The sequence below is a fragment of the Siniperca chuatsi genome, linkage group LG16, assembly GCF_020085105.1.
Source record: "Siniperca chuatsi isolate FFG_IHB_CAS linkage group LG16, ASM2008510v1, whole genome shotgun sequence".
NCBI classification, from domain to species: domain Eukaryota; kingdom Metazoa; phylum Chordata; class Actinopteri; order Centrarchiformes; family Sinipercidae; genus Siniperca; species Siniperca chuatsi.
The window spans coordinates 24,087,831-24,101,448 of NC_058057.1; the positions used below are offsets into that span (position 1 = coordinate 24,087,831).

General features: G+C 38.8%; 3 protein-coding genes across 5 annotated transcripts in view; 2 read left to right on the forward strand and 1 right to left on the reverse strand.

Moving 5' to 3' along the window:
• The first annotated feature begins 902 nt into the window (after positions 1–902).
• LOC122863005 (zinc metalloproteinase nas-4-like) lies at positions 903–5,427 on the forward strand. 2 transcript variants are annotated; one of them, XM_044168991.1, is made up of 12 exons: positions 903–1,047; positions 1,122–1,172; positions 1,281–1,343; positions 1,463–1,504; positions 1,575–1,641; positions 1,744–1,790; positions 2,146–2,215; positions 2,301–2,415; positions 3,272–3,444; positions 4,629–4,710; positions 5,064–5,185; positions 5,354–5,427. In XM_044168991.1, exons 4-12 carry the CDS (start codon positions 1,484–1,486, stop codon positions 5,356–5,358), a joined length of 702 nt encoding a protein of 233 aa, XP_044024926.1. In that variant the 5' UTR covers positions 903–1,047; positions 1,122–1,172; positions 1,281–1,343; positions 1,463–1,483; the 3' UTR covers positions 5,359–5,427. The 2 variants fall into 2 exon arrangements, with proteins under 2 accessions (XP_044024926.1, XP_044024925.1); XM_044168990.1 differs by having other exon boundaries at positions 905–1,047; positions 1,585–1,641.
• Positions 5,428–5,544: 117 nt separating this feature from the next.
• On the forward strand, positions 5,545–12,079 carry ttll2 (tubulin tyrosine ligase-like family, member 2). Its single transcript, XM_044168987.1, has 4 exons — positions 5,545–6,595; positions 8,261–8,495; positions 9,219–10,594; positions 11,502–12,079. The coding sequence occupies exons 2-4, from the start codon at positions 8,274–8,276 to the stop codon at positions 11,812–11,814; spliced, it is 1,911 nt and encodes a 636-aa protein (XP_044024922.1). The 5' UTR covers positions 5,545–6,595; positions 8,261–8,273; the 3' UTR covers positions 11,815–12,079.
• The window catches only part of si:ch211-140l13.3, a 34,899-nt gene continuing 33,221 nt past the window's right edge, over positions 11,941–13,618 (reverse strand). For both annotated transcript variants that reach the window (XM_044168984.1, XM_044168986.1), the window contains exon 13: positions 11,941–12,903. In XM_044168984.1, coding sequence (XP_044024919.1) covers positions 12,726–12,903 — 178 coding nt within the window. In that variant the 3' untranslated portion in view covers positions 11,941–12,725. The remainder of the gene's footprint in view (positions 12,904–13,618) is intronic.

Here is a 13,618-nt window from a genome sequence, read left to right on the forward strand (position 1 = left end):
GCAGCACTTGTGCCTGAAAATTTAAGTTCTGGGCAAAAATGCCCACTATAGTTAATTGAGAGCCTTCAGTTGTTTAGGCGTCTTATTAAGCCCTCTAGTGGCCATTTTGGACCACCACAAAAAAACCCACTCATCACTTACTGAAAGAAAAGAAGACATTGAAGTTTGAGGTATTTTCCACCGTTATATTCTCAGTTGCTGAAAAAGCTTTTATCCTTTATTTATTCGGGAATCTGGACATGTTTGCTCTTCCAACGCCCTTCTTTACGTTCATTAAATTCCAAATTCATACTGAAAAGCTCCTCAAGAGCTGCCAGGGCCTTTTTAAAAGTCTTTTTTGGGCATTTTTGCCTTTTTTTGATAGCTGACAGTAATGGAGTGACAGGAAATTGGGGGAGAAAAGTCCCCATCCAAACTCAGCATCTCCACCTGAACATCTATTCTTGAGCATTGTGAGAAAAAAAAATCTTGAATGTATGAGACACATTTATCAAGAATAAAAATAATAATATTTGAGCTCAAACTTGATGTTGGAAAATGCTCTCAGAAAATATTTTTAAGGATAGGTTCACAATTTTTCAAGTCTGTCTTCAATCAAAGCTCAAATTAGCATTGACTGATACATGTTTTGCTTGCTGTAATCATTCCTCCTGTTCATACTGGTTATTAAATGTCAAATCCACAGTCCTTGCTCTGTGCATAAATGTATTCAAAACGTAATCTAAAGCTATTATGAGCTTATAGTCTTCTTCTTGAATAAAATGTCCTCTTTGTGTTTCCTCAGACTGTTTTTTTTTTTATTCCGATGTGGTGGAGGGACAGTAACACTGAGAGGGAATTTTGTACTAAACCGAGTTTAGTTCAGACCGAAGCTGAAAGGTCATAATTAGTGTGAAGTGATCGCACCTGTTGAGATGCCTGAAGGTACCTGGGCTATCAGATCTCTCTCAGAAAGCCAACAGAAGCTGTTGGATTCACAGCTTCTCTCTTTTTTTGAAATTGTGCTGTGTTGCATTATGTGGCCTCTAGTCTTCTGCATGCTGACAGGTAAAAAACTGAAGCATTTAAACTACACATATTCTGCTAAATAATGCTATTTTCTTTTGCTCCTTTTTATGTAGTTGGTGGTGTCCCTATTAGTCTAACCCCGGAGGCTACCAGTCACACCCCAGGTTGGTGTTCATTGGATTTACTTGCAATTTTTCCATTTGCTATAATTGATATATATAAAATAAATAATATTTTTATTAACAACTTGGGGAATTCCCTGATTTCTGTAGATCATGTTTCTGTCACTTCCGTGCTTAATGTGTCACAGCCAGCCACTACAGAAGCTTTAAAAGGTAGATTGTTGTGTGTATTTTATACATGCTGAACATACAAAAATAAATCCTTTTTCATAAAAACATAAAATGAGCCTGCTGCTACCTAAAAAAAATTTTTTTTCCCCCTCCCTTCTTAGTCTCCTTAAAAGCCACCCAGAATGTGGTTAGTCCTGCCCCAGGTTGGTGCTTACTGGTTTTTAAGACTTGGAATTTCTTTTGTGTTTAAATCAATGTAATTTAAATTCTCAGATTTCTGCAGGTAGGGTTACTTTAATGCTCGATCCGCCACAGCAAGCCAATGCAGAAACCTTGCAAGGTAAACTTGAAATATGTTTATATGTTAAATATACCAAATTAATCTTTTTCATAACACAGTGCACAGTGACACAGTTTTCATGCTACACTTTGACTGTCATAGAGCTTCAAGACGACACGAATGTCCAAGAGGGAGACATTTTGATTCCGGTAAGGTGGAGAAAGTTTTTCCACATGGCTGGGATAAAGCTGTAGTGTCACCTGGTAATTTTTAAGACTGGAAGAAAAAGGGGGAAACACTCTCTATAGGAATAATTAGCTTTTTAAATATATACTGTATGATTTTTGTTGAACCTGAATGTTGTCAGGAAGTGTTAATAAATCTTAGCACTGAAAGACTAGAAATTGTTTAAACAACTGCAGAAATGATCAGACTTAAATTTTAATTGCTGGAAATTGTGTTAAAAACACTTCCAACTAAAACTTACAGATTTATAGAGATTGTGTATGGAACTTCAAATCGTTGTAGTAATCCCTAAATGTGTTTTGCTGTCTAAACTTCCAGGAGAACAGGAATGCTGTGGAGAACCTGTGGGCAGACGCCATTGTACCGTACACCATTAGTTATGATCTGGGTGGGTTGTTGTGGTTCTAACAGCCTTGATGTACGACCACCAGAGTGTACGTGACAAAACAGCTTCTATGTTTTCACTCTAACAGCTTATCGAGAGGAAAACATCTACGCTGCCTTTCAGATGATAACAAATTTCACGTGCATTCGCTTCCAACAACGCACCACAGAGTATAACTACCTGACGTTCGTGAGTGGCAACGGGTGAGAGATGTACTCTGGGATGTTAAAGGATCAGTTCATCCAAAATACCCAAACTCTCATCTTTAGCGGTATCTAGCCATGCAGAAAGGTCCTGTTTTATTTGTCGTGACAACAATGAGCACTTTACAAAACCTCAACAACCATACTTGGATTACAAAGTGTTTCACAGGGCAGCGAACAGCAACAACTTTTTAAATGATTAGATAAACAAATATATATAAAGACAATTCAAGTAAAATCAAGATGAGCTCTCTAAGTTTGTTTTTAAGAAGAGATGTAAAAGATATTACAGCCAATGTGACTTCCTCGAGCAAGCGCTCCTCCTCTGTGCCCTCTAGTTTTAAGCCGGGACCCTAGAACAGATGCGACGATCTCAAGTACATACAGGCTCGTAGGCGCAGAGGTCAGACATATAGCAAGAAGTAAGGCCACGAAGAGCCTTAAGTAATCAATAGAATCTTAAAATCAACTCTAAAACGTATAGTAAGAAGGTTAAAACTATTTTCTTATCTTCCACCCAAATACAAGCCAGACTGAAATGACACTTTATTTTTACTTTATTTTAAAAAATAAATAAATAAATAAAAAAAATAAAAAAAATCAGAGGTATGGGCACTTAATAGGCCTGGATCTAGGCTATTCCAATAAAGAGATGCTGCTGTTGAATGTTGTTTTTCAATCACCTCCATTATGTTGTGTTGGAGGCAGAAATCACAGACACGTATCTTTAAAACCTGGGCAAATGAATCCAAACTAAATGCATGGCTTAATACCACTAGAGGTAAGAGAGAAAATGCCTTTTTGTAATTTGGGTGAATCGACTCTTTGACTTACTGGCTTCTGTTTGTCTCTCTAGCTGTTCATCCTTTGTTGGTTGTCAAGGAGGACCCCAGCCGGTGTATTTATCCCGAGCATGTAGTGTGGGCAATCTTTGCCATGAGATCATTCATGCTCTGGGACTGCATCATGAACACACCCGCAACGACCGGGATGAATACATCAGTGTGCAGTGGCAGAGTATCATCCCAGGTAAACACCACAGCTGACGGTCAGACTTTTTTAAAATCATGATTCCATGTTTGAAAAACAGTAGTTGTGAACAAATTGTTTGTACATTTGGCATATTCAAAGCTGCATGCAAAACTCCACAACAAGCTGACAGACACACAGTCCCAATCACCTTTTTTATAAGTCAATGGCTACTACTGTGGAATTATTTAAATGTACTTCTTTTGAGATGTCAAAGAAACAGAATTCAAAACAGTGTTGCTGATTCTGTTAAATCATAATCTCTGCATTATCCCTTACAGATCTTTATGCTGTTTTAAAAATACTGTTATAAATGGGGTCAGCTGAGCTTCCTTGGCCTCAGGACAAATGGCAGGTCACATATACTGTATGATCAATATCAAAGGTTGAAACACTACAAAGACTAAATGAACTCACTCTAGATAACATACACAGGTGATATATAACAACACCCCACAGGTTTATCGTGTGGTTCGCTTCATATGTTTAGACAAGGACGGTAGTTTGTCGTTGATTTTGAATTTTTGTTTTTAGCAGCATTTAACAATTTCCCATAAGCCTTAGGTGTTCACAGGCTAAAGTCCATGAGCGAGATGAGGGGTCGCAGTTAGCTCACATCTCTTTAAACAGCAGGACTGAACGTTGTAACAGTTTTTAGATGGCAGAGAGAGACTAGAAAGTTGGGGAGGGCGGGGGGGCAATACTTTAGAAGAGAGCTTTTGAGGTTTCTTTTTTATATATGGATGAAATCAAGTCACGATAACTGAAGGGCACGAGCTGCCTCGTTTTTTTTTTTTTTTTTTTTTTTTGTTTTTGTACTCGCAAAGTAAATTTTGTTAAAATCACAAAGGTTTCAATGTCTTATAGCAACTGCTGTAGTGGATGCTGGGTTGTCTTAGAATATGGAAAGTAAACCCCGGCAACAAACTTAATTTTTTCAGAAAGACAATGAAAGAAATGTTTCATGAGATTGTACTGAGTTACAGAAGCTAGTGGAACAGAGGCTAGACAAAAAGTGACTTCTGCTCACTATTTTTATTTTAAAAAAAAAACAAAAAAAAAAACACTGCACACTTAACATCTGTGCTATTAGTAAATAGTATGAAACATTTGGACACAACTTGTCTGCATGGCTTCAAAAGTCTACGGTGTAATAAATAAATTTGAACATTTCTGATTTAAAGGGAGACAAAATAACTTCATGGTGAAACCTGGGAACACTCTGAACCTGCCATATGACATCAATTCCATAATGCACTATGGAAAGTAAGTCCTAACCCTCCGTCATTTCTTTGAAGTAACAGATTATCATTACTTGGTTTAACAGTTCTAATGACACCAGTTCAAGACGCTCCAGGAGTTTAGCTAACGTAGCTTAGTCATCTATAAAACTTTTTTTTTTTTAATTGTTGAAATTATTTTATCCTTGGTGACTAATCCTGGATATGTTAACTTTGTAACTGCTTAATGGATAATATTGAACAAGCCAGAGTGAATAAGATGATTTTGTTAGTGTTTTGTTTCTGCAGTAATGACTGGCTTGCTGTATGGGATTCCATGCCACACACATTTAGCAAATATTTGGGTTTTTTTTTTGTTTGTTTTTTTTTTTGTTGCAGGTATTTTTTCAGTCTAGACGGACGTCCGACTATGTTGCCCAAACAGAGCGGAGGGCAGATGGGCCAGCGAATGCGTCTCAGCCAACTGGATATACATAAACTGAACAGACTCTACTACTGTGGTAACAACCTCTTAACTACACTGTCTGTCATCACATAACTCTGTTCTAACAAATATAACAAACTATTAAATACATTCAAAACTCAGTGAATATGCTAAAACTGCCACTGCGTGTCAGTTCAAGCAGACAGAAAGCATTCCAACAATACTAATATATTTCTTCTTTCAGAATAGCGGATGAAATGGCTGAGCGGGCTCGCTGTTTCTCATTTGCCATGAGATTTAATAAAATTATACAAATTACACTGTTTGTTCTTTTTTTTTTTTTTTTTTTGTCTTTTTAACAAACCTGCCAGCCCAAGTACATCGAATCAAACCCTATAACTGAAAGGTCTGAAACACCCAAGGATAGAAATGTTGAAAGAAGTTGAGCCAAAAAAAAAAACAGAATTACCCCCCAGTACTAATCCTCTGTCTGTGTTCTTTGTTCATTTAGGTCTTGTTAAATGCTAAGTATGTATTTATATTTTTTGATGATGACTCCTGAACTTTGGGGTGGTTACATAAATGTATCAAATAAAATGTTTTTTTTTTTTTTTTTGGGGGGGGGTGACTACCTAACCCCCACCCATCCAATCAAACTGCACTTGACTGTCATAGGTAACTTGTAGAACAATAGTAGGAGGTGTGTACTTATAGTGGATAGATTTACACACACAGGATTCAGACACTCAAATAAAATGGCAGACAGTAAATAAAGTGCACTATATATTAAACGGGGAGCTACTTGGACACAATCTGCTTTTTTTCACACTGAGCTGAAACTCAATATAAAGCTCTGCAAATCCAAGGGCGGGACTGCAGATTCAGGTGATCTCTGTGGGCTCATCACTACGAGCGACCCCTTTCACATTGTCATTTGATTTATAAAAAAATAATAAAAAAAACCCATTATAGCTGCTTTAAAGTTTGTTTTATTTTACATTATAAATATCTGGACTTTTTGGACTAAAAATACCACTCCATGATAACAGCATATACAGTAACCCAAGCAGGTAATTTCCAAAGCTAAAATATATAGACCTTTTTGTACCTCTTTGGTAAGATAATATTCCTACATTTATACTTTAGTGGTGATGGCAGCATTGTATAACATTCCTCAGTCTATTAAATGACTACACTAGTTTTTTATTTTCTCTATAACAGCAAGCACACAACAATACAGTTCTAACAATAGGCATTGATTCATCTAACAACCATTGTTTTGTACAATAGACTCAGTACAAAAACCCGTCTGACGGACGACCTACAGTATGAGCCTGTGGGAGAGAGTCCGGTTTTGTCTGTAGGAGGAGCTAAGAGAACAGGCCGTCTACTGTACACTATGCTAGAGTCGAAAGGAATGACTCTTACATCTACCCTTCATTTACCTGGCAGAAAGTAAGACTATTAGTTAATGTGCATTCAAAAGGTAAGACTTTTTTTTTTTTAACATTGTAAATTCCTGATTGGTGTATTAATTTATTTACATTTATCTGAGAAATGGGAAGTTCCTGTCTTATATATTCTAGTATTGTACATGTTCAAATATATCCTTTTCAGTGTAGAAAAGCCTCTGAAATAGCACTTAGGCTAATACAATTTTTGTATTAATTCTGAAACAAGTATTAGATTATTTCTTGCAAAACTTGCATTTGGACATTGTATTGCAAACTTCTTAGGAGATATGTGTTTGTACCATTATTTTCTTTGTGTTTTTTTGGCTTGTTAAGAAGTGACGATTATGTGTGTGAGTGCATTTATTAATCTTAATCAGTCTGAAATGTAGCACTTTTGGCACACTGAAGCTTGAGTGTGATCCCTCTGTCTGTGCAGAAGGGTAGACAAAGTGTCAGGTTTGTTTGGGCTTCTCAGATTTACATGGAAATGCTTTAGCTCACACACTCAAGGAGCTGTGAGACCAGCCAGGGGATGAACTGTTAAACTGTGTTTTTGTAAAAGTGGAATGTGGCTCAACATTACTGCCTTTAGCCCAACTCTGACTGGATTTATTTTTCTGGGGAAGGTGGGGTGAGTTTAACATACATACATGACTGTGTGGGTCATATGTGGGTAATTTTTCACCCCCACCCTGTAATAATTGCAGCCGCAGTTTTTTTCCGCGGGAAGAAATGCTTGTCTTACTTTTTTCCACTTATTTTTTCTTTTTTATTAGCTCAGTGTGAAATCTGACTTTTGTCTAAAAATGGAGCGAGTCAAAAATGTTTGCTAATCTGACAGACGGAAACGTGCTAATCCCAGAATATAGGCTTTTTTGGAAACCAATATGACAACAGAAAAAATTAAAGCCATCAGGAGAGCAAGACCCCATAAAAGCTCATTAAATGTGCCGTTGTAATGTCAGCTACAGGTAGGTACTGGTGGTCTCTTTTGAGCCTGTGTTTTTCTGGCTTATGTTTACATTTTGGTAAACGGGCACCATAAAAGTTTGCCGAATTAGCTGTTAGCAGTTCTATCAATGGATTACTTTGATACTGAAGAGAACTTAAAGTGATGATTCTCAGGCAAGTTCTGAAGTGTCTTTTTTTCTATGATTTTTAAGCTGATTTATTGACGTTTATTGGCGATCAGAGATGATATCCTCAAAGTATAAGTCACATTGAATGATATCAATATGTGGGTTCATGTCTATGTTTTTGACTTGACTAAGTTATGACTTTGAGAAGAGTACCATTTTTGACTCAATTTCACCTAACACAGTATCTGGTTCAAGGTGCCTCTCCTTCAATTCCCCTGCGCCCCCTGCAGAGGCTTTTGGCTTTTTCACCTGGCTTTGTCCTGCTGAATGTCCACGTCTATACGGACTATATTGTGTAATTTCCCAATGGTTAAAAAAGTTAAATTACAGAGGAGCGCAGTGAATAAATTATTTCCCACCTCCCCTGTAATGTTTCCCGTCCGAATGGCGCTTTAGTGTGTCTTAGCACTTTGTAGGTTTGTCAAACAAAGAAAAAACTGCATCATCTATTTTGAAGTGGTATTTTAAGGTGATTCAGAAAATGCCTCCCAGATAAAGACATAAAGCTCTGACATCAATTCTCCATGTTTCTGTTCTATACATCTTCTGTGTCTATAGTTTATGATGCTGCATGGCTGCATCCCTGGTGTTCAGACTACATGACAGAGGTCCTGAGCTGGTGAGGGAGGTGCTTCTGGAGCGAGGATGGGAGGAATATGACAAAGGAGAACGGGAGGAGGAAGACTGGAACCTCTACTGGCGGGGCTCTGCATTTCGCAACTCAGAATATCATAAATTGTTGCCATGGCAGCGCCTCAACCACCATCCCAAGACTGCTGGCATCACACGCAAGGTGAGAGTCTCACATGTTGTGTTAACTTTGTGTTTAAAAAAATAAATAAAAAAAGCTGAGTTCCTGGTGTTGTCCAGTAATGCAAATTAGATATAGACACAAGAATCATCCATGTGTTTGTAACTCAACCCTTTCTATTACAAGGTGTCAAGACTTTCAAAAAGGATATATCACTTAACAAAAGAAGAATCTGTTTTACAAATAAGCTATGATTTGTTATTGCATTGATCTAAATTGATGTACAATGATCCTGCAAAATAAGACGGTGTAGTCCCTCATTCGTCCAGGAGTGTTCTATCGTAACACTTCACAATTGAGAACGACTTCCGGATGGGAGCCGAAACGTCTTGATTCTGAAAACAGTGTCCAGATGACTACGACTGAAACCTTTTCTATGATACAATGGTCCTGGTTTAGAAACTTACTCTGAGGGCTGCAAATGTGACGTCTCAATGAAACTGTGCATTCGCAGCATCTTTCTACACCGTCTTTTACCATCAACAGAATGTTAACAAACTGTACCTGTTTCATAATGAAAAATTAGAAAAGGGTGTACGCTAAAACTCAGCTCGTAGAACTACTTACGGATCACGTGTTAATACCAGGTGTAAATGGGGCCTTAAGAATACCAGACCAAACAAGTTTCCAAACAGAAATCCACTAGATAGTTTGCTCTTTTCAGTTAAAATGATCACACTCTAATGATTTGTAATTCTTTGAAAGGACTGCTTGGCACGCAACCTGCGGAGAATGAGAGCCACATTCGGTTCAGCTCTCTATGACTTCAGTCCCACCACCTTCATCCTCCCCAACGACTACACCCGCTTCCTGACTGAATATAACAAACTGCGTCTGAGCAGAGGGCCGTCGGTCTACTGGATATGTAAGCCTGTGGATCTCTCCAGAGGCAGAGGGATCTTCATGTTTGAGGATATTAAGGACTTGGTCTATGACTGCTCTGTAATCGTACAGAGGTACATCAGTAATCCTCTGCTGATCTCCGGCTACAAGTTTGACCTGAGGATCTATGTGTGTGTGAAGAGCTTTAATCCACTGACTGTTTACATGCATCAAGAAGGCCTGGTGCGTTTCGCCACTGAGAAGTACAACCTGTCATCTCTGCATAACCTGTACTCTCATCTCACCAACACCAGCATCAATAAGTTTGGTCCTTTCTACAAAACTGAAAAAGAGAGAGTGGGCCAAGGATGCAAGTGGACCATGAGCAAGTTCAGGTACTTTCTCCACAGCCAAGACATTAATGAGCTTCTTTTGTGGCAGAGAATCAACAACATCGTCACTCTGACCCTCCTCACCATCGCACCCTCTGTCCCCTCCTGTCCAAACTGTGTGGAGCTGTTGGGCTTTGATATCCTTATTGACGTCAAGTTTAAACCTTGGCTGCTGGAGGTCAACTACAGCCCTGCGTTGACTCTGGACTGCCAAGCAGATATTACAGTGAAGAAAAGGCTAATCAACGATCTGATTGATTTGATGAACTATACATTCACTGACAGCTTGAGGGACAGGGCTTATCAGAGACAAGGGTACAAGCAGCCTTGTTTCCATGCTAACAACCCCTCACATGTTACACCTGTGCTCTCTAAGTTTAAAGAAACCAAATGTCAGAAGCGAAGGAGCGGTAGCCAGTCCTCACAAACTCAGACACTCCCTCTGCTAAAAACTCTTCGCCAGCCTGAAAAGATGAACCAAAGACAGTCCATACAACATGCTTTTGTAGCTGACTACTACGGACACCTTCACCCCTTTGACTTAAACAAGTTATATGCAGCCAGGGGCAGAATAGTTAACACCACAGCTAGCAAAGCCCACACCGACAAAACCCTAAACCTGATACTCGGCCCACATTCAAGGACAAACGTGGTAAACAGACAGACATGTCCAGCTCTTGCCCCATGGCTGATGGACAACAGGAGTCTTAATGTGTCTGAGGTTACAAACCATGACGACACTGAAACAGAAGCTGAGATGGAGCGCTCAGGAGAGACAGACGTTTCCTCTTCGATACATGATATCCCACAGCGGGGGCTGGGATTCAGACGTTCTGCTGTGTCCTGGAAGCTCCCAAACATTTACAGGTACAGTATATACAGTACTGCTGTGTTTTCTGTAAGTTGTAAAAAAACAATGCATTGTTTTTTGTAATCTGGGTGAAATTGATCACCATTTCCTAATCTGTAGGGTGAAATATTCGTCCATACTGTAACGGGTTGACTTAAAGTCACAGTAAAACGTCTTTAGATTCGGTAATGTGATGTATTCCTGAATGAAATGCAATGAGGGCAGTGTTTAGTTAGAGTAGGATTTGATTTAAATTCTACTCTGTTATGATTGGATCACTGGAAAGTGAGTGTGGCTTAGTGAATACAGTGTGAGGTGGAGCTGAAGAGAGCTATGGAGCTGCAGGACTGTTGGCCTCCGCACACACCTCTCACCCGCATCAGAGAGCCAAACTGAAACCAGAACTTCCAGCTTCTGTTCCAGATGTAAGAAAACCTCATTCAAAATCCCACTGACATTTGTAACTAAGCTAATAACTAAAACCACAGCCCTGGAACAGAGCCTTTTTCAACCGTGTTTCCTGTGGCTTGATTCATATGTCTAGATAAGTATTGGTTTAAGAAAAACGATCCAATATCGTTGTCTATTCAATACTTTTTTTAACAAAAACACATTAGACGTTTGGGGGCTAACGCTCATGGCTCGACAGAAGAGGTGAGTCGACGGGTCAGACATATCTGTGATAACAGCAGAACAGAGAGGACTGAAACCTGTAGACATTATTAGACATCAGAGATTACAAATAGAAAGTAAAAAAAATGACGAGAGCGTTGGTGAGTTTTATGGAAATGGACGAAACCAAGTTGCGATGACATAAGTATCTGTGTAGCCAATAGTTGCATCGGGACAAAGAAATTGGCACTGCTTTCAAAAGGTCCAACCATTCATATGGCATAACAAACAAATGTTGTGATTGTTTCACAGTGGGAGTCACAGGCCAGTAAGGACTCCTTCAGAGGGAAACACAGCACTGAATGGACAACATATTCCTCCACTCAGAGTTGGAGACTTCATACGGACATTCCCGTTTAATACAGCCACTCTGAGGGCCTCACAGCATGGACTGGATGTTAAGATAGTCATACAGGAGCTCAACAAGCTGACTGCTCAGTTGGCCACATCAGACGAGAAGTTGAGGAGAGAAGAGGACGACACAGATTGTGAAGACGATTTTGATTCACTGTTGTGGGGGCCAAAGGATCCTCCATTGCTCAGACAATGCTTCAAACCCACTTAGAGTTCCTTTTTTTTCTTTTCGGATTTGTTGCTAAGCCCTGACTTCTTTTGGAAATGTAGAAACACATCACTTCTATACACTAAAGGATTTTCCTTGGAAAAAAAATTGAATCATTGTTGTGGGATATCGCTTCTCAGTTGTTTTTATTAGTGAGTTGTGTATTAGTTTTAAGACATTTAACTAATCTAACTTTTTATATATAATATATAACATATTTACTGTCAGTATGAGTAACAATTCTTCAACAAAGATAAAATCACATTTTTTTGTATTGCACTGATTTTTCACTCTGGCACCATCTTGCTGAACACTAGGTTTCATTTAGGGCTAGCGCAGATTACAAGACTTGCCACGATTTGCCTGTCTCAGAAGTTTTAAATTTCTTTGATCTGAGACTAAACCCCTCAAGTTTACAAAGAACCCACGCTCGCACCCGTCAGGCACACATCACATTAACAATTTGGATACAAAAAAAAACGTGTTGTGGTACAGTAACTCTGAGATTTTCAAAGTCTTGTAGTCGGCTTTAGCAGAGCTCTAACTGTGCTACATTATCACTGAGTTATTAGATAACTCATTAAGATCGATGACAACTGTTGGCACATTGATCAGAACAGGAGATCAACATATATATGTATCCATATACTCATCAGGTGTACTGACACACATACTCAGAGGCATATTCCAGCTTTAAAGATCTAATGAGCTCTCTACCTTTTTAAAATAAATAGTTAGTAATAAATTACTTGCTACATAAGCATAAAAGACAAAGTTAGAACATCTCTAATCCACATCCCTCCACATTTGAAACAAAGGAAAGGTATTTCCTGCCAGCACTACACCCCCAAACACACAACACTCTCCATCTCATACTTACACATATGAACACACACACACATTAATTTAAGATGTCAGATGGTTACTTTGTCCTTTTCCTTGATGCGTACTCTGCCTGAGGCGTACTTGGTTTCCTGTCGTCCGTTGGAGTAGATGGTCTTAACTGTCCCATCAGGATCCTCTCTCCTCTTATACTGGGAAGTGTGGATCTCTCTCTGACCGTTGGGGAAATCGACCATCTTCTCACCTGACCTAGAAGAGATGATGATCCAGAAAGCACACTGGACAAATGACTTCTTTAAGGTTCTGATTAGGACCAGTACAATGTTTCTGTGGGTTCAAGAAAATCAAATTTTAAGGTTTATAAGAATCATGTATGCACTTTTAAACACCAGACTAAAAAGACAGGGCTCAGGTTTGTAGCCCACAACTACACAACTTTCATCAGGATCTGTGATTAAACAGGAATAATTCAAGCGCAGTTAATAAAGTTAGTATAGTGGAGCTACAAATAGTGAACTACAAATTCATAGTGTTACAAAATCCCATCTAGACACAATTCCCCTTAATCATTAATCCCCTCCCCCCCTAAAAAAAAGCTGTAATTTTTTTTCTTATACTGCTCATTGAATTGTCTGCCTTTGCCAACTTAATCCGTTGACAATAATTAACACAGTGTAAACATCATATAGCTTACAGAATATGATACTGTCATACAGTGTGGAATAAGATGATTTTTCCAATCCCTTAACCATATGGTTAAGGGTATGATATAAAAATTTGATTATGTCAGCGTCTGTCCTCTTACTGTTTATCTCATGGTGTACTAATATTGTTTATTTATGTATTAGGATACCTGTTAGCTGCCATCTTTTAATGATAGCTAGTCTTCCTTGGTTCCACTGGCTTTCTGACCACAGAGACACCCCTGAAGCTAAACCTGAAATATGGCAGTGACTTCAGTCTT

What these genes read in the sequence shown, in the direction of transcription:
- LOC122863005 (XM_044168990.1), top strand. Translation starts at nt 915, where the DNA reads ATGCCTGAAGGTACCTGGGCTATCAGATCTCTCTCAGAAAGCCAACAG. An exon ending in CACTACAGAAGCTTTAAAAG is followed by an intron (nt 1,344 to 1,462) that starts GTAGATTGTTGT and finishes CTCCCTTCTTAG; the next exon opens with TCTCCTTAAAAGCCACCCAG. An exon ending in AGGGAGACATTTTGATTCCG is followed by an intron (nt 1,791 to 2,145) that starts GTAAGGTGGAGA and finishes CTAAACTTCCAG; the next exon opens with GAGAACAGGAATGCTGTGGA.
- ttll2 (XM_044168987.1), top strand. Translation starts at nt 8,274, where the DNA reads ATGGCTGCATCCCTGGTGTTCAGACTACATGACAGAGGTCCTGAGCTG. An exon ending in CTGCTGGCATCACACGCAAG is followed by an intron (nt 8,496 to 9,218) that starts GTGAGAGTCTCA and finishes ATTCTTTGAAAG; the next exon opens with GACTGCTTGGCACGCAACCT. An exon ending in AAGCTCCCAAACATTTACAG is followed by an intron (nt 10,595 to 11,501) that starts GTACAGTATATA and finishes ATTGTTTCACAG; the next exon opens with TGGGAGTCACAGGCCAGTAA.